The 23,755-nt window shown below is 44.6% G+C and overlaps 1 protein-coding gene across 1 annotated transcript in view; it reads left to right on the top strand.

Annotated features, from left to right (window-relative positions):
* Nucleotides 1-6,567: 6,567 nt before the first annotated feature.
* Nucleotides 6,568-23,755, top strand: part of LOC105747730 (3-beta-hydroxysteroid sulfotransferase-like) — a 29,069-nt gene continuing 11,881 nt past the window's right edge. Inside the window, 2 exon segments of the mRNA XM_012538020.3 lie at nt 6,568-7,092; nt 19,810-20,018. Coding sequence (XP_012393474.3) covers nt 6,828-7,092; nt 19,810-20,018 — 474 coding nt within the window. The 5' untranslated portion in view covers nt 6,568-6,827.

A 23,755-nucleotide genomic window follows, 5' to 3' on the forward strand; every position in this document is an offset into this window, starting at 1 on the left:
ATATATAACATGTAACATATTATTATATATTATTATATATATTAATAATATATTATTATATATATTATTATATAGTTTATATATATTATATATTATACATATTAGTATTATATATTATATATATTATATTATTATTATTTATAATATTTATTATTATTTATAATATATAAATATATTATAAATAATAAAATGAAATATTTTATTATACAGATCATTATTATTGACCCCAAAGTATTATATAGAGATCAAATTGTGCTTACTATATGATAATCTTCCAATTAGATTATAACCTGTTTTATTTATTATGCTATTTTATGAGACTAAATTATGATTTTACATATTTTTATAATTTGTATTGAGGTATAGTTGATTAATATTACATTAGTTTCAAGTGTACGACATAATGATTCAAAATTTTTATAGAGCTTACTCCATTTAAAGTTATAAAATAATGTCTATACTCCCTCTGCTGTACAATATATCCTTGTAGCTTATTTATTTTACACATGGTCATTTGTAACTCTTAATCCCTTACCCCTATTTACCCTTCTCCCCAGTGGTAACCACTCGTTTCTTTTTTGTATCTGTGAGTGTGTTTCCGTTTTGTTACATACGTTCATGTGTTCTATTTTTTAGATTCCACACATGAGTGATAGCACAGAGTATTTGTCTTTCTCTGTCTGACTTATTTCACTATCATACCCTCCAGATCCATCCATGTTGTTGCACATGGCAAAATTTCATTCTTTTTATGGTTGAATAATATTCTCTCTCTCTCTCTCTCTATATATATATATATATCTCACATCTTCTTTATCCGTTCATCTGTTGATGGGCACTTAAGTTGCTTCCATGACTTGCCGATTCTAAATAGCGCTGCTATGAACACTGAGGTGCCTGTATCTTTTTTTTTTTTTTAGGTACCTGTATCTTTTTGAATTAGTGTTTTCATTGTCTATGTATATAGACCCAGGAGTGGGATTGCTGGATCATACGGTAGTTCTATTTTTAGCTTTTAAAGGAACTTCCATACTGTTTTCCACAGTGGCTGCACCAATTTACAATCCCACCAACAGTGTAGGAGGGTTTCCTTTTCACCAACATTTGTCATTTGTAGACGTTTTCTTTTTTAATAAATAAATTTATTTATCTATTTGACTGCGTTGGGTCTTCGTTGCTGCGCGTGGGCCCTCTCCAGTTGCCCCGAGCGAGGGTTACTCCTCGTTGTGGTGCGCGGGCTTCTCATTGCAGTGGCTTCTCTTGTTGCGGAGCACGGGCTCTAGGCACACGGGCTTCGGTAGTTGTGGCACGCGGGCTTAGTTGCTCCGCGGAATGTGTGATCTTCCTGCACCAGGGATCGAACCCGTGTCCCCTTCATTGGCAGGTGGATTCTTACCCACTGCGCCACCAGGCAAGTCCCTGTTTTCGTTTTAAAGTGATGGTTATTACAATGGGGTTTCCAGATGGCAGTGGGATTGGTTAAAAGGGGACTATCTTATACCATTTTGTGGAAGATGACTTAAGTTCCTCTTATGGTTATCAGAGGCATTTAAAAGAAATAATTTAAATTTTGCTTATGTTCCTGAAAGAAGCTAGATTTAGCTTAACTTCCATGACTCACATGGGTTCCTCACTCAGGGAATTTTCAAGTCCTGTCTCCATTTTGTATTTAATTTTATTTGTATTAGTTTTTTTGTATGTGATAGTTTCATTAAAATTTAAAATGGAAAAAGAAGAGGGAAAAAGTGTTGGGCAGGTAAAACAGGACTTGTGCACTAGATGAGGTCTGCAATGAGGAGGTGACATGGTCAGATCTGGGTGTTAGATCCTCGCGGCCCCGGTGGGAGCTGGTTTGAGGGAGAGGAGAGTTCAGTAGAAGGCTGGGGCAACGGTAGTCAGGAGGAGAGGTGAGGCTGGCACCTTGGGGATGGAGAGGAGAGGTGAGGGAACCCGGCAGCAGTGGACCACATTTCAATCTGGGAGGCAGGTGGATTGTGGGTGTGGAGTTCAGAGGAACATCTGTGCGGACAGAGATTTGGGAAGGGCAGGATGTCCACACAGGGAAGGGCAGGTCTTCACATCGTCGGTTGTGTCCACTCGGTTCTCCCCAGTGAAGTTTCACCCAACTACTACAACCCTGAAGAAGCCTCCGAAGAAAGAACACCAGATGGAACGCGTTGAGATGCGCCTACATGATGGTCACCTTCTTGTTCATGTCCTACAATAAAGAAGGCTGGGTAGGAAGAGCCAGGTACCTAATGAGGGAGGGGGAGGGGGAATGGATGGAGGGAGGGGGAGAGAGGGGAGCTTGAAGGAAGGGAAGGAGGAGCCGGGTACCCAAGGTCCAGGCAGGATGTTGGTGATGATAGTGAAGATGAGGAGGACCTTGCAGCACTTGTAGAAGGAGAAGTGCTAACGGATTTGGTGTGAGGGATGGGGAAGACTGAGGGGCCGAGGAGATGAGTCCCAGACTTGGCATGGGCCCTTGGTTAGATGAGTGGTTCTCAGATGGGGGTGACTTTGCCACTCAGGGGACACTCAGTAGCATCTGGAGACCTTTTGGGTTGTCACTGCTGGAGAAGGGGTTGCTACTGGCACTTAGTGGATAGAGGTCAGGGATGCCTCGCCACATCCTATATGGCATAGGACGGTGCCCACAGCAAAGACTGACCCAGGTCAAAATGTCAGTGGTGATGAGGTTGAGAAACCCCAGGTTAGAGGATCCTGTCACTTATGGGGACGGAGTGAACTGGCTGGAAGATGAAGCAGTAAGAGGGGAGACCTCAGGATGTCGCCACCAGAGGGAAGGAGAAGGAGTCGGGCAGGAAAGAAGGAAGGAGGACTGGGGAGAAAGGGAGGGAAGGTGGTAGACTTGCCTCACCCCTGCCATCTCTTTCTCTGTTTCTGGTTCACCCCTTCTTCAGCCTCCCAAGTGTTACTGCCATTACTGTAACCCAGAAGTGGACACCAAGTATGTTCTCGCAGGGAAGGGGGTTTTGTCCACTGCTGGGGTGGGAGGGCTTGGTCCCAATTGCCTAGTGTTTGAGTAGGGAACCCCAGGGGGGTTTCAAAACTCCAACTGTAGGATCACAGAATTGAATGAAAAGTTTCAAGTTCATCTCCCTAATCTCAAGCCACCGCTCACAAATGATAAGGATATGGAGAACTGAAAGAATTCATTTATGAATTCCCTCAAGAAATGTTATGTGGTATTTTTTTTAAAGTTGTGGCAGGATACACATAATATAAAAAATTTTAAATACATTTATTTATTTATTTTTGCCTGCATTGGGTGTTCGTTGCTGCGCACGGGCTTTCTCTAGTTGTGGTGAGCAGGGGCTACTCTTTGTTGCGGTGCGTGGGCTTCTCACTGGGGTGGCTTCTCTTGTTGAGGAGCATGTGCTCTAGGCACGTGGGCTTCAGCAGTTGTGGCACATGGGCTCAGTAGTTGTGGCTCACGGGCACATGGGCTCAGTAGTTCTGGCACATGGCCTTAGTTGCTCCGCGGCCTGGGGGATCTTCCCGGACCAGGGCTCGAACCCATGTCCCCTGCATTGGCAGGTGGATTCTTAACCACTGCGCCACTAGGGAAGTCCCTATAAAACTTACCAAAAAAAAAGAATATATTTAAAATATTAAGACTAACTCTTTCATAGTCTATGAATAACTCCAGTATCTAAAGTCGTTGCTGATATGATTTTTCTGGCAGTTGTTCTTGTTTTCTCTTGCTCATGGTTTAGGTGCCTTGTTGAGAATTTTGACTGCACACATATCAAATAAAATTCAGAGAATTTTTTGAAAAAAAATAAAAATAAAACTTACCATTAGTGACGTTTAGGACATTCACAATGTTGTGCAACCCTCACCACTATCTAGCTCCAAAATTTTTCCATCATCCTCAAAGGAACCTCTGTACCCATAAGCAGTCTCTCCTTCCAGTCCCTGGCAACCACTAATCAACTCTCTCTCTCTCTCTCTCTCTCTCTCTCTCTCTCTCTGGATTTAGCTATTCTGGACATTTCATATGAGTGGAATCATATACTGTGTGGCCTTTTGTGTCTGGCTTCATTCACGTAACATAATGTTTTCAAAGTCCATCCAAGTTGTAGCATGTAACAACACTTCATTCTTTTCCATGGCTGAATAGTATTCCTTTGCATGGATATGCCACATTTTGTTTATCCATTCTTCAGTTGAAGGACATTTGAATTGTTTCCACCTTTTGACTATTGTTACTAGTGCTGCTATGAACATCTGTGTACAAATTTTTGTTTGAACACCTGTTTCCAGTTCTTTGGGGTACACACACCTAGGAGTAGAAAGTTTGTGTCATATGATAATTCTATGCTGCACTTATTGAGAAATGCAGTCAATACATTTTTATTAACTGCTCTATGATGGATTCTGGATTCATTAAAATGGTCAAACGGTGAATTTTATGTCATGTGGATTTTACCTCAGTTTTTTAAAACTATAAAAAGGGGTGGAGCTGGAGTCACCCTCAGGCTGTAGGTTTCAGACCAATGCAGCAGACTGTGAGCCCCTCTGGGAGCAAGAAGATGCTTGATCTCTCCCTGGGACTCCAGTGCCCAGATCAAGCCTTATATATTCACACCCTGCACCAACTCTACATGACCCCAGCGTGACAGGCTGGGGGTGCAGCAGGGCTGCAGCAGGGGAGCTCCCTGTGCTCTTGGAGCATGCCCTCTAGTGGGAGTGCAGGGGATAAACGAGCAATCATCTGAGTTTCCTAGAAGGTGCTGTGACAGAGAGGAACTGGAGGGGCCAGATTTGTCACACTGGGTGGTCAGAAGAACCCCTCTCTGAGGAGAAGACATTTGCACTGAGTGATGGGGAGGAGCCAGCCGGCTGAGATCTAGGGAAGCATGTTCCAGGTCAGCTCGGGGAGTTGGAGGGGCAGGGTGAGCAGAGCCCAGTGAGCAAGGAAAGTGGTCTAGGATATAAATTGATGCACAGATACATTTCCCTCCTTTCTTGCCTTCCTTAGAAATGATCCCTGCTGTGATTTCTAGTGGCCCTGCTCCATCTTGGCTCAACCTTCATGAGTCCTCCATCTCCCAGGTAGTCAGTCTCAACTCCCGCGAAAACTCCCTGTTCCCTGGACTGCTGATTTGGAGGGTAATGAGTTGGGTCCTTTGAGGAATAGTGCCTATCTGCCCTGAGGCATGGCAGGAAGGTGTCTCTGAGAAGATGGGCCCAGAGTGTAGCTGAGTGAGCATCTGCAGGGGCCTCCCCCACGACTTCTCTTCAGCCTTTATCAACTCTTTCCCACTGTTTCTGTAATAAAGTGTACACTTGTTGAAATTGCTGAGTGCCTGGTTCTTCCACTGAGACTTTGCATGTGGGGTGGCAGGTGTGCGAAGAGTCCTATCTATCACGTAATTCTGGCAGCAACCCTATAAGGAGGTTCTATTATGCTGCCTGCTTTGTAAGTGGAGAATATAGAAGACTTGAGTCCAGATCCCAGCTCCACCCCTTACTGGATTGCCATTCTGGCGAAATTATTGTTTCTCAGTGCCGTGTTTTACTATCTATAAAGTGGGGATATTAAGAGTGTATAAGACCTCTAATCATCACAATCAGGACCAGTCGTTTGGTTCATCAAAAAGTTGGTTAAAAGGGGCAATGAAAAATACTTTAAAATCTGTAATTGTCCACATATTTGCCAATGCTTTGATATAGGACCAGAGGTTGGTTTTGCTTTGTTTTTAGTTTGGGTATATGGACCTACAACTTCCAGTTTGTCCTTAAGTGGGGAGCAATTTGGGCATAGGGGGAGGCCAGGGATGCTGCTCTACACGCTACAGTGCACAGGACGGCCCCCAGACCCAAATGTCAATAACGCTGAGGCTGAAAAACATGGGTTCACTTTCTGCGTCTCCCCGCTCAAAACATCCATCCCCTTCTTTGTTCCCTGCTGTCTCCATGGCAACGGGCACTTATCGGGCATTTAATAACGACCCGCTGGATGAATAAATGAAAGCCCAGGGTGGGCAGGGGGAGGCGGGCGTGCTCCTGAGACTCACTAGTGGCCCATTTGTCATGGAGACAGGCCTGAAATGGAAAGTCTGGGTTTCCAACCAAATTGGGAGCAAAAAAATAATAAACAAAAACGAGCGAGTGAATCCAGCGAAGTCTCTTAGCACTTACTAGAAAGCAGGTACGATCATTTACCAGTGATTATTTCGATAATAAAGCTTCCCCGACCCCAAGCGGACAGCTCACAAGCGGCCCCGCCCCCACCGGGCTCCTCCCAGGACCCGCCCCATCACCGCCCTCCCCAGGAGCACGAGCTCAACGCCTCATCACAGGGCCCGGCGCGTGACGTCACCGCGCAAGGGGCGGGGAGCGAGCGTGCGGTGTTACCATGGTTACCGCGATAGGCTCAGAAACTTCCACAAGTGATGGTCGAGCCCCCCACAGCTGACCCCGAGGCCAGCGAACGGGCCAGGCCACCTAGCAGGAAGGACCTGGCAAGCAGGGCCAGGGATAGAAAACGGGAACGCTGGGTCAGGGACATTTCTCATTCCCATCGGCGGCCCGATTGCTCGGCGGCCACTTCCGGATCCGGGTGCTATTTTTCCCCAGAAAATAACAGTTTAAGAACCATTTACAAGCGTTCTCTATCCACGAAGTCATCCTTGAATACAGCCATTGTTATCACAGTCTCCTTTTTACGAACAAGTGTGCCTCCCGTTTCTCTGCCCCTTTGAGACTACAATATCCAGAAGTCTCCGGGACACTCTTCCCCAGGCCCTCAGTCCGAAGGTTGCCTTGGAGACAGCGAGACGCCGAAAGCCAGAAAAATGAGGCGGGGCCAGGTTGGAAGAAGGATCCTGATTGGCGGAGCGATCACGTCACCAGCTTTGAAGGACAGGTCAGGGGTGCGCGTGCGTACTGCGTTGGCCCCACGCGCATTCTCGGTTAGTGGAGGCCGGGGGTCCGCAAACCTCCGGCTACTGGGTGCGGTCGTAGGTCGCGTTGGGGCATGGCCAAATTTGCGCACGGGAGGCGCTCCGGGCTGCGTTCCCGGGGCCAGAACTGCGGGCTCCGTAGAAGTGCCCCGGGGAGGTGAGTGAGATCCCCGGATACCCTACCCGGGTTTCCCACTGGGATTCCCAGTCTCCGTGGTAACAGCCACTCCTAGCTCGCATGTGACGTCATAGCTCCCCCTGGGAGGAGAAGGAGCAAATTTGAAGGGGGTGCGTGTTCTGAGCCTCGCCCGCTCCCTCCTCTGGGCTGATATAAGGCATCCTGGTTAGGAGTTTGCACCACACCCACAGCTCTTAATGTTTTCTAACAAGAGTTCAGTAGTCATTGATGATTGTTTTAGAATTATTTTTTAATGATGATAAATGCAAAATGGCTGGCACAAAATCGCTTTCGAAAAATGATAGACATTACAGGTTTAATAGAATTCGTATCAGCTCATGCCAGCTATCACGTATCAAATACTCATCGTGTGCCAAAGCGTTATAAAACGCTTCTATTACTCAACCTTCACTGCAATCCCATGAATGTAGTTCCTCTCAAAAATCCCCATTTCACCAAGAAGAAAGTCAAGCCTGAAGCAGGCTGCCTCACTTGAACAGGGACACAGAGCAAGTAACTAGACCCAGCACACCTCCTTAATGTCAAAAGATCTGCCCTTAGCCACACGTTTTGCCATCTCTGATATTATAGCGATTTCATAGCAATATCCAAGGGTGGTTTATAATAAGAAACATATATTTGGTCTTTGTTCCCATTCTTTAGGGCATAGAGCTCCTAAAACCCTTGGAATTTCATAAGTAATGAGAGTTGATAAAGGTGCTTTTGATACGTTAGTGAGATGGCTTTTGGCAAGCACGTAGGGACTCTGGACTGGTTGCCAGGGGCGCCAGCCTAGCGACTGGCGATTGTCAGCGGTCAGGGATTTAATCAAGCATGCCGAGGTAATGAAGCCTTTATAAAAGCCCAGGAGGATGGGGTTCTGAGAGCTTCCAGGTGGGTGGACACATGGAGATTTGGGAGAGCGGAGCACCGCAGAGGGCATGGAAGCCCCAAGCCCTTTCTTCACACCTTGCCCTATACATCTGTTCCATCTGACTATTCCTGAGTTACATTATTTTATCATAAACTGGTCATGTGGTGGGAGTTCCCTGGTGGTCAAGTGGTCAGGACTCCACGCTTCCACTGCAGGGGGCCCAGGTTCAATCCCTGGTCGGGGAACTAAGATCCTGTATGCCATGTGGTGAGTCCAAAAATAAATAAATAAAATAAGATAAAATTAAAAATTGGTCATCTGGTAAGTAAGATGTTTCTCTGAGTTCTGTGAGCCACTCTCACCAGTTAATTGAGCCCAAGGAGGGGGTCGTTGTAGCCTCAAATCCATAGCCAGTGGGTCAGAAGCACAGGTGACAACCTGGATATGTGCTTGGTGTCTGACATGGAGGGGACAGGGCAGTCTTGTGGGACTGAGGCCTTAACCTGTGGGATCTGATGCTGTCTCTGGGTAGATATTGTTAGAATTGAGTTGAATTGTTGGACGCCCAGCTGGTGTCAGAGAATTGCTTGGTGGTGTGTAAAAAAAACACGCGTTGTAATTGGTGTCAGAATTGGAACATGTAACCCTTTTCTGGATTCCTCGGTCCTCTGTGCCCCTAGGAAAGGCCCCCCCTTTCTTTTTTCTTTTTTTTTTGTGGTACGCGGGCCTCTCACTGTTGTGGCCTCTCTCGTTGCGGAGCACAGGCTCCGGACGCGCAGGCTCAGCGGCCATGGCTCACAGGCTCAGCGGCCATGGCTCACGAGACCAGCCGCTCTGCGACATGTGGGATCTTCCCGGACCAGGGCACGAACCCGTGTCCTCTGCATCGGCAGGCGGACTCTCAACCACTGCGCCACCAGTGAAGCCCCCCCCCCCCCACACCTTTCTTTTTGACTCTGAGCAAGACCAGGACAGCCCACGCACCTCCGAGTGATCCTCCGAGCCTTGGGGGAGTCTGGTGGTGATACAGGGCCTGCCTCACCTGCCTTCCCAATGCCTTTCCACGCCTGCATCATGGTGCCCACCCCACAGGGCAGGGGAAGTCTCAGATGCATCTACCTCATGTGGATGAGAGCCAGTCTGAGTACGAGCTCATTACTATTTCATGAAAATTAAAATCTAAAAAGTCCTCAGGCTGGGAATTCCCTGGCGGTCCAGTGGTTAGGACTCAGCGCTTTCAATGCCGAGGGCGAGGGTTCCATCCCTGGTCGGGGATATAAGATCCTGCAAGCCGTGTAGCACGGCCAAAAAAAAAAAAAAGTACTCAGGCTAATGGTTCTCAAATTGCGGGTCCCCTGACCAGCAACACTTGCACTTTCTGGGAGATTGTTAGAAACGCAAATTCCTTGGGGCCCACTCCAGACCAGAAACACAGGGAGTGTGGCCAGCACTCCGTGTTTTAACTGGCCTTCAGGTGGTTCTGATGTGCTCGAGTTTGAAAATGATGTGGAGAAGGGATAAAATTAGGGGGATTAGGAAACCCAGCTGATACTGTCATCCTGTGTTGGGGGTGGTGGGAGGAGGGAAGCACTCCAAGACTTTCCTTTGTGGCTTCTTGTTATCGAATCACTCCTGCTGCTTGCCACTTACCCAGTCAATACTCACAAATGTTGGTGGAATGGAAAGCTGCCTTTTATCAGGATGCCAGCAGTCTGGGGAGATGGTGGACTCAGCGTCTCCCCAAAACCACCTCTAAAGATTCTGCTCTGTCATGAAAACTTTTAAAGGGAAACAGGGAAGTCATCTCGGTTAATCACTGAGATGGGGGGTCAGAGTCATCACCATCCCCCACTGTGTGCAGGCTTGTGTGCAGTCTTGTTGACTTCTTGTGATTTTTCTCTAGATGCTATCTTGTTCACACAGTTTGTTTGAGAGATTACTGAAGGGGAAGCTAGGGAAGAGATCTGGTCTGGTCATCAGTTAATTACTTATTCTTCATTTCTACATCTTTTTTTTTTTTTTTACGGTACGCTGGCCTTTCACCGTTGTGGCCTCTCCCGTTGCGGAGCACAGGCTCCGGATGCACAGGCTCAGCGGCCATGGCTCACGGGCCCAGCCGCTCCGCAGCATGTGGGATCTTCCCGGACCGGGGCATGAACCCGTGTCCCCTGCATTGGCAGGCGGACTCTCAACCACTGTGCCACCAGGGAAGCCCCTCTACATCTTTGATCTACGGAAAAACCAACAGGTTAGGCAAGGTATTGTGTGATCAAAAGATTTGAAAAGTGTGTTAGGGCCGGAGATAAGTAGAGCATGGGGGCACCTGGTTTAAGATTAGTGACAAGACAAAGGGATGCCTTCTGAAGAGAGCTCTTTCCTGCAAAGAGCTTTTTCCTGCCAAAAGCTGCTTATATTCTGACCACTTGAAGGGTCAGTTAAGGAGCGCTAGGCTCCTTACAGACACTTGAGAAAGTTAAGATTCTTACTCAGTACTTTAAGGGTCATAGAAACCTGATAACCGCTAAATTATGGCAAGGTCTGGTCCTTCGTAGTTGCAAAGCTTCACAGCAACCTATAGCATTTACTTAATCTCTTGCCCCTTGGAATCACCATGGTGGGGCCCCATCGCAGACACTGGGCTTCAGTTGGCTCCAGGTGGTGCTGGGATGGTTTTTTTTAAAGAAATTGTAATTATGTCATAGGATGGACGCATTAGCTAACGCTATGGTGGTAATCATATTGCAATATATAAATATATCAAATCAACACATTTTATATCTTAAACTTACACAGTGTTATATGTCTGTTATAGCTCAATGAAGCTGGGGCCAAAAAAAAAAAAAAAACTCCCCAGGAGGCACAGCCCAGGTTGAGAGCCTGGCATTTTAGTCCAGAAGTACGTCCGCATTCGTTCCTGCCGCTCAAGAGTGCCTGCCCTGCCACGAGGCTGTCAGCTGCACCTTGCAGACACCTTTGGGATGGGGTGGTGTTGGCAGGGGTCAGGAAGACAAATGAATAGGTAACCATAAGAATGTGAAAAGTGCTACGAGGAGGAAAAGTACAGGCTCCCAGGGGATCATGAGCAAGTAAGTACTTCCTTCACCCGAGCTGGGGGAGGGGAGGCGGGGCAGGGGGTACCCCAGGGACAATTTCTGGGAAGAAGCTCAGGGAAATGTAAAGGAGGAGAGATGAGGTGAAGGCGGGTGAGGAGGGTACACCACTTATGCCACGTCCCATGGCCCAGAACACCGGCTGCAAGGGAGGTCAAGAAATGTAGCCTTGATCAGGCTGCCCTCGGACCAGCTGAAAGTCAGGGTTCCACCCCGGAGCTGGAAAGACCCTGACTACGCAGCAGAAGTTCTGCCAACAACTTGACACACCATCTCATGGAATCCTTGCTGCAACGCCTGTCTTATAAATGGAGACACTGAGTCACAGCCTCTGTCTCTGAGCCTCCGCTGCCACGTAGGAAGCATGACTCCCTCTGTGTACGCGTGAGGATTGATTTAAGAAACACGTGAGGCTGCTGGTACATAGTAGGGCCTCTGGTAGGTGTGAGATGCTCTTCTGAGAGACCCTGGCCCGTGGGAATGACTCGCGCGACGCCTGGTGGTTGAACAGCACGCAGCCGTGGTGCCACCTGGTGGCCGCATCCCGCAATTGCTCCACGGAACTAGGGGTGCTGCTTCTACCGGGGATCTCAATCTCGGCTCCCTCGGGGGAGCCAGGCGAATGGGGCAAGTGAGGGAAGCTGTCTGGGTGTGAGACGCAGGGGGCGATGGGGATTGTTGCATGCTGCGAAGCCATCCCAAATCTCCAGCAAAGCGTCGCCACGTGGAATGCAGACCTAGAATTAATTCTCTTTAATTGTGATCTGCCCCCCACCCAAGAAATTCCAATGCGTGTGGAAAGCATCTCCATTTTCAGAGATGGGAACTAATCAAAACTTTTTTGCAAACACTATATTGGCCAAACACACGTGGAGGCTGGCTATAGCCCGTGGCTCACCACTTTGTGATGTCTTATAGTATGGTCTTTTGGTATTTTCAAAATAAATCTTCCCTCACCTTCTTTTGGGGAGACTGTGATGGTTAATTTTATGTGCCAGCCTGACCGGCTCACAGGGTTCCCAGATGTTTATTTCTGGGTGTGTCTGTGAGGATGTTTCTGGAAGAGTTAGTGTCTGAATCGGTAGACTGAGTGAAGCAGATGGTCCTCCCCAATGGGTAGGGGTCACTCTCTCTGCCTGACTATTGAGCTGGGACATTGGTCTTCTCTTGCCCTTGGACTGGAACCACTGGCATTCCTGGTTCTCCCCGATTGTGGGACTTCTCTGCCAATCGTGAACCAATTATTATAAGACAATTTTTCATAATAAATATACAGTATATATCTGTATCGATATATCTCCTATTGGTTCTGTTTCTCTGGAGAACCTTGACTAATACAGTGACTTTTTATTAAGTGTCTCTTACGTGCTTATGCTTTACCTGCATTATTCTCATGTCATTGTCCCTGAAACTTAAAGGGTAGTTTCTTATTATTTCAATTTTAAAATCATTAATAATAGTACTGGCTAACTTTTGTCAAGTTCTAGTCTCCTGCTAGATATTTTGCTAAATGCAGTATGCAAATGACTTCCATGGGTTTCTACACCAAGCCTTTGAAGTGGATTCTGCTGTCATCTTCATTTTGCATATGAGGAGACAGGCACAGAGAAGCTGAGTGCCCTCCCCAAGGTCACACAGCTTTTTTTTTCTAATTTTTTGAAGTAAAGTTGATTTATAATGTTGTGTTAATTTCTGCTGTATATCAGAGTGACTCAGTTATATACATATATATATATATATATATTCTTTTTCAAATTCTTTTCCATTATGGTTTATCACAGGATATTGAATATAGTTTCCTGTGCTATATAGTAGGACCTTGTTGTTTATCCATACTATATAAACTAGTTGGCCTTTGCTAATCCCAAATTCCCAATGCCTCCCCCTCCACCTCCCTCCCCTTGGCAACCACCAGTCTGTTCTCTCCAAGTCTGTTTCTTTTTCGTAGGTATGTTGATTTGTGTTGTATTTTAGATTCCGCATGTAAGTGATATCATGTGATATTTGTCTTTCTCTGTCTGACTTACTTAACTTAGTATGACCATCTCCAGGTCCATCCATGTTGCTGCAAATGGCATTATTTCATTCCTTTTTATGGCTGAGTAATAGTCCATTGTATATATGTACATCTTCTTTATCCATTCATCTGTCGATGGACATTTAGGTTGCTTCCATGTCTTGGCTATTGTAAATAGAGCTGCAATTGAACACTGGGGTGCAAGTGTCCTTTCGGATTATGGTTTTCTCTGGATATATGCCCAGGAATGGGATTGCTGGATCATATGGTAGTTCTATTTTTACTTTTGTGAGGAACTTCCATACTGTTTTCCATAGTGGCTGCACCAATTTACATTCCCACCAACAGTGTAAGAGGGTTCCCTTTTCTCCACACCCTCTCCAGCATTTGTTATTTGTAGACTTTTTGATGATGGCCATTCTGACTGGTGTGAGGTGGTAGCTCATTGTAGTTTTGATTTGCATTTCTCTAATAATTAGTGATGTTGAGCATCTTTTCATGTGCCTGTTGGCCATCTGTATGTCTTCTTTGGAGAAATGTCTATTTAGGTCTCTGCCCATTTTTTTATTGGGTTATTTGGGGTTTTTTTGTTATTGAGTTGTATGAGCTGTTTGTATATTTTGGAGTTTAGGCCCTTGTCAGTCTCATCGTTTGCAAATATTTTCTCCCAGGAGGTAGGTTGTCTTGGTTACACAGCTTTGGATGGTCTTTTGTTGCCTGGTTCACTGTCAGCCATAGTTACCACACTTCACTCATTGATCCTGTGTGTCTAACACCTCCAAACATTTGAGTTTTCCGCCTCATATATAGGCTTTAAAAATTGACACGCCAGGGGCTTCCCTGGTGGCGCAGTGGTTGAGAGTACCCCTGCCTGATGCAGGGGACGCGGGTTCGTGTCCCGGTGCGGGAAGATCCCACATGTCGCGGCGCGGCTGGGCCTTTGAGCCATAGCCGCTGAGCCTGCGCGTCCGGAGCCTGTGCTCCGCAGTGGGAGGGGCCCCAACAGTGAGAGGCCCGCGTACCGCAAAAAAAAAAAAAATTGACACGTGGTCATACAATATTTTTGAATTTGAGGCCTGAGGGGGACCATGAATAAGACTAGACCAATCCCCTAATTTGCCAGATAAAGAAACTGAATCCCATAATACTTATTCAGGCAAAATCACATAGCTAGTTGTTTCAAAAAAAAGATGTAAAATACTGGAAGAAAATATAAAAAGTATGTATGGAATCTAGATGAGCTTGAAAAAGTATATCCATACACCTGGATACTGGTGGCAAGTACCGGGAAGGAGGGTGCATCAAGGCAAACCCAGCCTGGGGGGCAACAGATGTGGGGTCGACTTGGCAGGGTGAGGAGGCAGACAGGGCTGAATGTGGGTGTGTTGGGGGCCTCCAAGCCCACCCCCGGGTTGGATGATTCCCTAGGAAGCCTCACAGGTCTCAGCGTAGAGTCGTACTCCTAGCTATGGTTCATTGCAGCTAAGGATACATGACAAAATCAGCAGAGGTAAAGGCACATGGGGTGGGATCTGCAGAAAACCAGGCCCAAGCTTTCAAGTCCTCTCCTTGTGAGTCACACTGATCACACTTATATAAATTTATTTGGCTGGACTGGGTCTTCTTTTTTTTTTAACATCTTTATTGGAGTGTAATTGTTTTACAGTGTTGTGTTAATTTCTGCTGTATGACAAAGTGAATCAGCTATATGTATACATATATCCCCATATCCCCTCCCTCTTGTGTCTCCTTCCCACCCTCCCTATCCCACCCCTGTGCTATGTGGCTGCTTCCCGCTAGCCATCTATTTTACCTTTGGTAGTGTATATATGTCCATGCCACCCTCTCACTTTGTCCCACCTTACCCTTCCCCCTCCCCGTGTCCTCAAGTCCATTCTCTACGTCTGCGTCTTTATTCCTCGGACCAGGTCTTAGTTGCGGCATGTAGGATCTTCTTTGTGGCATGCATGTGGGATCTAGTTCTCTGACCAGGATCGAACCCGGGCCCCCTGTATTGGGAGCTCGGAGTCTTAGCCACTGGACCACCCAGGAAGTCCCTACGCTGATCACAGTGAATTCCTCCAGTGATGTGACAACACCTGTGATGAAATCCAATTCATATTTTATGTCAAGACAAGAAAATTTAAATGTAAGAATTTTCTCTGCCTGTTTGGGCCTCCTCCCTCCCCTTCAATGTGTATTGTGCACCTGCCTTAACCAGACCTCCTCAGGAGATAAACTTCTTTCTTAATCTTGTGAGGGGCGACAATGACCCATGACCCACTGTTACCCCAAAACTGGATACCCCTCTTGGTGGGCATCGAACCAAAAGACACGACCAAGCCAAAGATTGGGATTAAGAAGGATGTATTACGGGCTTCCCAGGTGGCGCAGTGGTTGAGAGTCCGCCTGCCGATGCAGGGGACACGGGTTCTTGCCCCGGTCTGGGAGGATCCCACATGCCGCGGAGCGGCTGGGCCCGTGAGCCATGGCCGCTGAGCCTGTGCGTCCGGAGCCTGTGCTCCACAGCGGGAGAGGCCACAACAGTGAGAGGCCCGCGTACCGCAAAAAAAAAAAAAAAAAAGAAGGATGTATTACTTGCAGCAAGGAAGGAGAACATCAGGGATTTTTCCCAAACAGCAAAATTGGGGAAGTTCTAAGCTAAGGGAGGAGAATTCAGCATAGAATTGGGGCCAAGGTTGAGTCCAAGTGTTAGTTGATTGAAGTCAAGAGGGTCAGAAAAGGTCAACATCATCCAGTTCATCTGGCGGTTGGGCCCTTGAGGAGGGTTTAAATTCCGCAAAACAGCTCAAGGATGTGCTTCAGGCTAATGCGAAAGGGTCTTTACAACTGATTTATTATCTTTGCTGTTGTCCCTTCGCTTGCCTGATAACAGTCCTTTGTTCCTGCATTCTTCTGTTCCCTCAAGATCCTTAATTAGTGAGACCTGTTCAAAGATAAGCGCTGCGTGCAGGCTCAGATCACAAAGTGGCTCAGGCCAAAAATGGCTTCTCTGTGTCAAGAAAGCCATGCCTGGTTCCCTTTCTCTGGACACCCCCTACGCTATCTGCTTAGACCGCTACTCAGTTTGTACGTTTACGTGTAGATCTGGATTGTGTACACTGTCAATACGTCACCTGACTATAACCCTTTGTCTCAAAAACTTATATAACTGTGCTTTGACCTCTAATGGGTGGAACAGTCTTCAGAGCTTTCTGAAAGACTGTCTCCTGGGTTATAACCCTCAGGTTGGCTGGAATAAAATTTTCCACTTCTGGGAATGCCCTGGTGGTCCAGTGGTTAGGACTCAGCACTCCCACTGCCAAGGGCCCGGTTCAATCCCTGATCGGGGAACTAAGATCCCACTAGCCATGCGGCACGGCCAAAAAAAAAAAAGGAAAATCCATTTCTTTCTTAGATCAACTATTGATTAATCTTTTCATCAGCACCTGTGAGGTGTCCACCAGGGAAGCTCATTAGAGACTTAGGGCCAAAGGGTTTTTACTGGGGGCTGGTCACAAAGGCTCCCCCTGCGTAGCACCTACCCAAATCCCAGACTCCCAGAAGGAAAGCTGGTGTTCGGCATAAGCCATACTGTTGGTACAAACAGTTAGGCAGGTGAGTCACTGTAGGTGATGGTGAAAACTTGGCCTCTGTGCACTGGTGCCAAATCGAATCTCAGAGACAGAGTTTTGGGTGAAATAGAAAAGAATAGCTTTATTGCTTTGCCAGGCAAAGGGGGACGCAGCAGGCTTGTGCCCCTTAAAACTGTGCGTCCCAACTCAGGAGGATTTGGTGAGGAGTTTTATAGCCATGGTTCAAGGGTGGGGCTGCTGGTAGGGATTAGGGTGTGTGCAGGGACTGTACTCCTTTCATCTGGCCTCAGGTGGTCTTCTCTGGAATGAAGAAAGCTAACATCTTCCATTTGTTGGGGGTTTCAGTTCTATAAATAGCTCAGGGGACTTCCCTGGCGGTCCAGCGGCTAAGACTCCTTGCTTCCACTGCAGGGGGTGCGGCTTCCATCCCTGGTCGGGGAACTAAGATCCCGCATGCCACGCAGCTCAGCCAAAAAAAAAAAAAAAAAAAAAAGGGGGTTCATATAGTCAATGGAGAAATATAATTACAACCAAAGATCCAATTTTGGAGCATTGATTGTGTGTCAAGGAGGTCACATGTGTGTTTTTAAAGCCCTTGTAAACTCTTTCAAGTTGGTTTTGCTGTCGTGGAACACCCAGGAACGTTTTTGTTCAGGGAGCTTAAATATTTACTCCAACTTCTTTCAGCAAGTATAGGTCTAACAATTGTTTTAATATAGATCAGTCTAGGGGCAAACTGCCCAGTGTTTCTGTAACACCTGGATGAATATAGTTTCTTCGTTGCTCTCAAGACCCAGAAAACAAAAACTAAGCCCTCAAATATACAACATGCTCTGAAATAATTGCTTGTACTACATAGATTAAAGACCTCACAATCCTTTTTCCTGGTTGAGGGTGATAGAAAGAATTTGGCAAGTCATAGGTACTTCTATTGTTTTTAATTGAAGTAGAGTTGATTTACAATGTTGTGTTAGTTTCAAGTGTACAGGAAAGTGATTCAGTTACATATATATATTCAGTTTCAGGTGTACAGCAAAGTGATTCAGTTACATATATATATTCTTCTATATATACATTCTTTTTCAGATTCTTTTCCCTTATAGGTTATTATAAAATATTGAGTATAGTTCCCTGTGCTATACAGTAGGTCCTTGTTGGTTCTCTATTTTATATATAGTAGTGTGTATATGTCAATCCCCAAATCCTAATTTATCCCTTGGCCCACCCCCAACTTCTACCCTTTGGTAACATATGTTACCAGAGAGAGAGAGAGAGAGAGAGAAACCTCTTTCTTATTGGGAATTCCAAGCATGTCCACTATTCCTGATTCTTTTCAATCTCCCTGTGCCCTTTGCTGTTACATAAATATATTTTGCAGAGATTTTGGAATTGTAATAATGTCCTGTGATTTTTAGCACAGTAAGCAAAGCTCAAAATGTGTCTTGGGATTTGGTGTGACAGAAAGTGACTGGAAGAAAAACTCAGAGAAAGAGATACTGGCCGGGCTTCCCTGGTGGCGCAGTGGTTGAGAGTCTGCCTGCCGATGCAGGGGACACGGGTTCGTGTCCCAGTCCGGACGGAGCGGCTGGGCCAGTGAGCCATGGCCGCTGAGCCTGCGCGAGGCCACAACAATGAGAGGCCTGCGTACCGCAAAAAAAAAAAAAAAAAACTTAAAAAAAGAGTAGTAGGGAAAAGGTGGAGATGGTCTCAGGGGAGCCCAAGGAACAGAGTCTTTCTTTTTTTTTTAATGAATTTTTATTGGAGTATAGTTGCTTTACAATGTTGTGTTAGTTTCTACGGTACGGCAAAGTCAATCAGCTATGCGTATACATATATCCCCTCTTTTTTGGATTTCCTTCCCATTTAGGTCACCACAGACCACTGAGTAGAGTTACCTGTGCGATATAGCAGGTTCTCATTAGCAGAGTCTTTGAAGAATGCAGACTCACAATTCTATCAAGTGGAAGGAGACAGATAATGTTGGAGGTGGGACATATGGGCAAGAGCAAGCATGACTTTCAGGGTGAGCCTGGAGCATGAGTGACCTCAACACCCAGGAGCCTGGAGAGCAGTGAAAAGGGAGCTTCTCTTTTTGGTGAGCTTAGTGGTTGCCAAAAAGAGTATGGTGAGAACAGGGAAAGGGGAATTGAGGGCGAGGTCTTCTCTTACACTCCTTAGCAACTGGCAGCCTTCTTTCCCACCCAACTGCTAGATGCTGCTTCATTCTTCTGATTTTTAAAAAAATTACTCCAATACCTCCAAATGGATAAAAAGTAATCCTTTACTTTGTCTTCTCCCTCAAAGATTTAACAATTAACCCAAATTTGGACATCTACTGCTTGAAGCTTTAAAATGCTTACCTATTGACATACATACGATACTATATATAAAATAGATAACTAATAAGGACCTACTGTATAGCACAGGGAACTCTACTCAATACTCTAATGGCCTATATGGGGAAAGAACCTAAAAAAAGTGGATATATGTGTATGTATAACTGATTCACTTTGCTGTACACCTGAAACTAACACAACATTGTAAATCAACTATACTCCAACATAGGAAAAGGTTGCTGAGCCCTGATTTAAGCCATTTGCAAAATAAAATAACAAAAAAAATGCATATCTAAAAGGAACTGATCCCCTTATGATCAATCTGTTGTCTTTTGTTAATAAAAACAAGAATACAATAAAGAGCTAACTCTGCTCAAAAATAAAAAAGAATGAAGAATCAGTGAGATACATTTAAGGGAAACAGTAAGATGATATATAGATACATAAGATTCCTAGATTATTCCCATAGAAGCTATTTTGCATTCTACATTTTGAGAAATTCTGCATACAAAAATTAAAACTTTATTTTCTGAGCTGTAGTAATTTTATTATAGTTAACTCCTTTTCAAAATAATGAAAAATTTTAAATAAGCTATGTCAATAAATATTTTTTTAAGAAAGGGAAAGAGTAAGGTGAGAAATGAAAGCATCCGTTGGAGTTATGGGCAGGGGCTTCATGGCTGAAATAACAGTGTCTGTAAGATGTGGTGGTGCGGTTCATTATCAGGCTGAAGTGGGTAACACTCTCCTTTTCCTTGTGCAGGAACCTTGTGGATGACAGAGATCGTCAACCTGATCTGCAACAAGGGGGATCCTGCCTGGGTCCAATCTGTTGTCAGCAGTGAGCATTCGATGTGGTTAGAAACTAAAGCTGGGCTTCAATGTATAAAGGATCAGAAAGACCCATGATTCTACGTCTCCCATCTCCCCATTCAGTTGTTCCCCAGGTCATTCTTCAGTTCCATGGCCAAGGTGAGTTAATGATGCAAGGTCAGTTTGGGTCACTTCTTTGGTTATCCTGAAGGCCTGTGTTTTAGGGACAGAGTTAAAATGTGACTCAGGTCCATCGACACGTGAATGGATAAAGAAGATGTGGTACAGGGCTTCCCTGGTGGCGCAGTGGTTGAGAGTCCGCCTGCCGATGCAGGGGACACGGGTTCGTGCCCCGGTCCAGGAAGATCCCACATGCCGCAGAGCAGCTGGGTCTGTGAGCCGTGGCCGCTGAGCCTGCGTGTCTGGAGTCTGTGCTCCACAACGGGAGAGGCCACAACAGTGAGAGGCCCGCGTACAGCAAAAAAAAAAAAAAAAGAAAGATGTTGTACATATATACAGTGGAATATTACTCAGCCAAAAAGAAGAATGAAATCATGCCATTTGCAGCAACATGGATGGAACTAGAGATGATCATACTAAGTGAAGTTAAGTCAGACAAAGACAGACGTTATATGATATCACTTATATGTGGAATCTTAAAAAATGACACAAATGAAATGAACTTACTTAGAAAACAGAAATAGACTCACAGACATAGAAAACCAACTTATGGTTACCAAAGGGGTGGGGGTGGGGGAGATAAATTAGGAGTTTGGGATTAACAGTTACCCACTACTATATATAAAATAAGTAAACAACAAGTATAGCACAGGGAACGATACTCAATATTTTGTAATAACCTATAAGGGAAAAGAAGCTGAAAAAAATAGATATACATGTATGTATAACTGAATCACTTTGCTATACACTTGAAACTAACACAGCATTGTAAATCAACTACACTTCAATTAAAAAATAAATTAAAAAAATGTGATTCAGTGAAGTGAGCATATTAGAAAAGCTTGTTGCAAGCTATGGTGGCACACACCAGACAATCTCCCTGCTGCTGCTCCAGAGAATACTCAGTCCTTAATTAAATAAACCCTGGCTGCACCCCCAACCCCTAGGTACCCAACATTGATATGACCATATGGGAGGTGTCTCAACTGTAAATCAGCATCTGTATTTCAGAAGAAATGTAGGATTGGAACACATGTTTGAAATCCCACTGGGTTTTTCTAATCGTGAAATCATTTAGGGCATGTCTTTCCCATTTAATAGATCCACAGACCTCTGAGGCATAATCTCAGGACCTCTAAAGGAGGACCCTAACATTGAGTGACCCTGTGCTGTAAATGTGCGTCTTCACTCATCTTAGATTATAGTTTAAAACGTGACACCGAAGGTATTATCAAAACTGTGTGAAACTGAACTTATTTACAAAACAGAAATACGCTCTCAGACATAGAAAACAAACTTGTAGTTACCAAAGGGGAAAGGGGAGGATGAAATAGGAATTTGGGATTAACAGATACACACGACTGTGTGTACAACAGATAAACAGTAAGGCCCTACTGTATAGCACAGGGAACTATACTCAATATCTTGTAATAAGCTATAATGGAAAAGAATCTGAAAAAGTGTGTATATATATATATATATATATATATATATATGAATTACTTTGCTGTGCAACCAAAAATGAATAAATACATAATAGGAAGAAAGAAAAAATGTAAGAAACTCCCTCAAACAATCGTATGTGATGTGGTAGTGGAAGTATGATCAAAATATTCTAGCATCACAGTGTCTTTCATAATATTAATATTGTACCATGTTTCTATTTGTTTGCTTGTTTATTGTCAGGTATATTTATTTTACTGTGATCACCATGATTATGAAGACCAGGTTTATTTTGTAACTTTTTTTTTTTTTTTTACCATTTTACACCAACCTACCAGAATGCTTAAAACAATATAGAGATTTAAGAAAATATTGGTTGGTGGGCATGTAAATTGACGCAACCAGTATGGAAAACAGCATGGAGGTTCATCGAAAAATTAAAAATAGAACTGCCATTAGATCCAGCAATTCCACTTCTGGGTATTTATCTAAAGAAAACGAAAACACTAATTTGAAAAGATAGATGCGCCTCCATGTTCAATGCAGCCTTATTTATGATTACCAAGATGTGGAAGCAACATAAGTATCCACTGATGGATGAATGGATAAATAAGATGTGAGATATATATATATATATATATATATATATATATATATACATACATACAGTTGACCTTTGAACAACATGAGTTTGAACTGTGAGTTTCATTTATACAAAGATTTTTTTCAATAAATATAGTACTGTATTTTCATTTTGTTGCTTTTTATTTTTTAATAAATTTATTTATTTTATTTATTTATTTTTGGCTGCGTTGTGTCTTCATTGCTGTGCACAGGCTTTCTCTAGTTGCGGTGAGCGGAGGCTACTCTTCATTGCGGTACACGGGCTTCTCATTGTGGTGGGTTCTCTTGTTGCTGAGCATGGGCTCTAGGAGCATGGGCTTCAGTAGTTGTGACATGCAGGCTCAGTAGTTGTGCCTCGTGGGCTCTAGAGTGCAGGCTCAGTAGTTGTGGTGCACAGGCTTAGTTGCTCCGTGGCACGTGTTATCTTCCCGGACCAGGGATCGAACCTGTGTCCCCTGCACTGACAGGCGGATTCTCAACCACTGCACTACCAGGGAAGCCCCATTTTATTGCTTTTTAAATTAACTAAGTGTGGGGAAATGTTTCTGTTCGATTAGAGAGCACAATATGTGGCATCAAAAGAATTAGGGTTTGAGTCCTGATTCTATCCAAACTGTTTCCACTTCCTGCCCTTGGGTGAGTATCAGTTCCTTTGCTTTTGAAGCAGAGATAGCAGTACTTGGGTTTTCCACCGTGTAGGGGGTAGTACCCCCAACCCCTATGTTGTTCAAGGGTCAACTGCACAGTGGAATATTACTCAGCCATGAAAAAGAATGAAATCAAGCCATTTGTGACAACATGGATAGACCTTGAGGGCATTCATGCTTAATGAAATAAGTCAGATAGAGAAAGATAAATACCACTTGATCTCATTTATATGTGGAATCCAAAATTTAAAAAAAAAAGCTCATAGATACAGAGAACAGATTGGTAGTTGCCAGAGGTGGAGGGTGGGTGGTGGGCAAAATGGGTAAAGGAGGTCAAAAGGTACAACCTTCTAGTTATAAAATACATAAATTATGGGGATGTGATGTACAGCCTGGTGACAATAGTTAATAATGCTGCGCTGCATATTTGAAAGTTGCTGAAAGAGTAAATCTTAAGCATTCTCATCACCAGAGAAAAATAATTCTGTAACTATGTCTGGTGACCAGTGTTAAGTAGACTTATTGTGGTCATCATTTGGAATCATTATGCTTTACCCCTGAAACGAATATAATGTTGTATGTCAATTATACCTAAGTAAAATTAATAAAGAAAGAACATATTGAATGAATGAAAGAATACATGAAACAGGAAAACAAACAAAAAAAATAGTCCAAGACCACACTCTGTAAAATGATTATGACTTTACGCCAGAAAATTCTGGTTTGAACCTCAGTTCTCCAGATTTTGTCTATGAACAAATAGTGCAATGTCGTTGAAGCTCCATTTTTGTGTGCTTAAACCAGCAGGATTTATTCATCTGTGCTAAGGGCTGGGAGGAACGTGATGATTAAGATGACCTCAAGCCACATCCAAAAGGAATGTATAGATCGTTTGAAAAAAGACCAATAACAGACAAAATTTGTTAGTTTCCGTAGCGACCACATTTTTTACTGACAGCCTAGCTTAGATCAGAGCCTAATGCATACTCAATGAATTATATC

Source organism: Orcinus orca, chromosome 20 (assembly GCF_937001465.1).
Source record: "Orcinus orca chromosome 20, mOrcOrc1.1, whole genome shotgun sequence".
NCBI lineage: Eukaryota > Metazoa > Chordata > Mammalia > Artiodactyla > Delphinidae > Orcinus > Orcinus orca.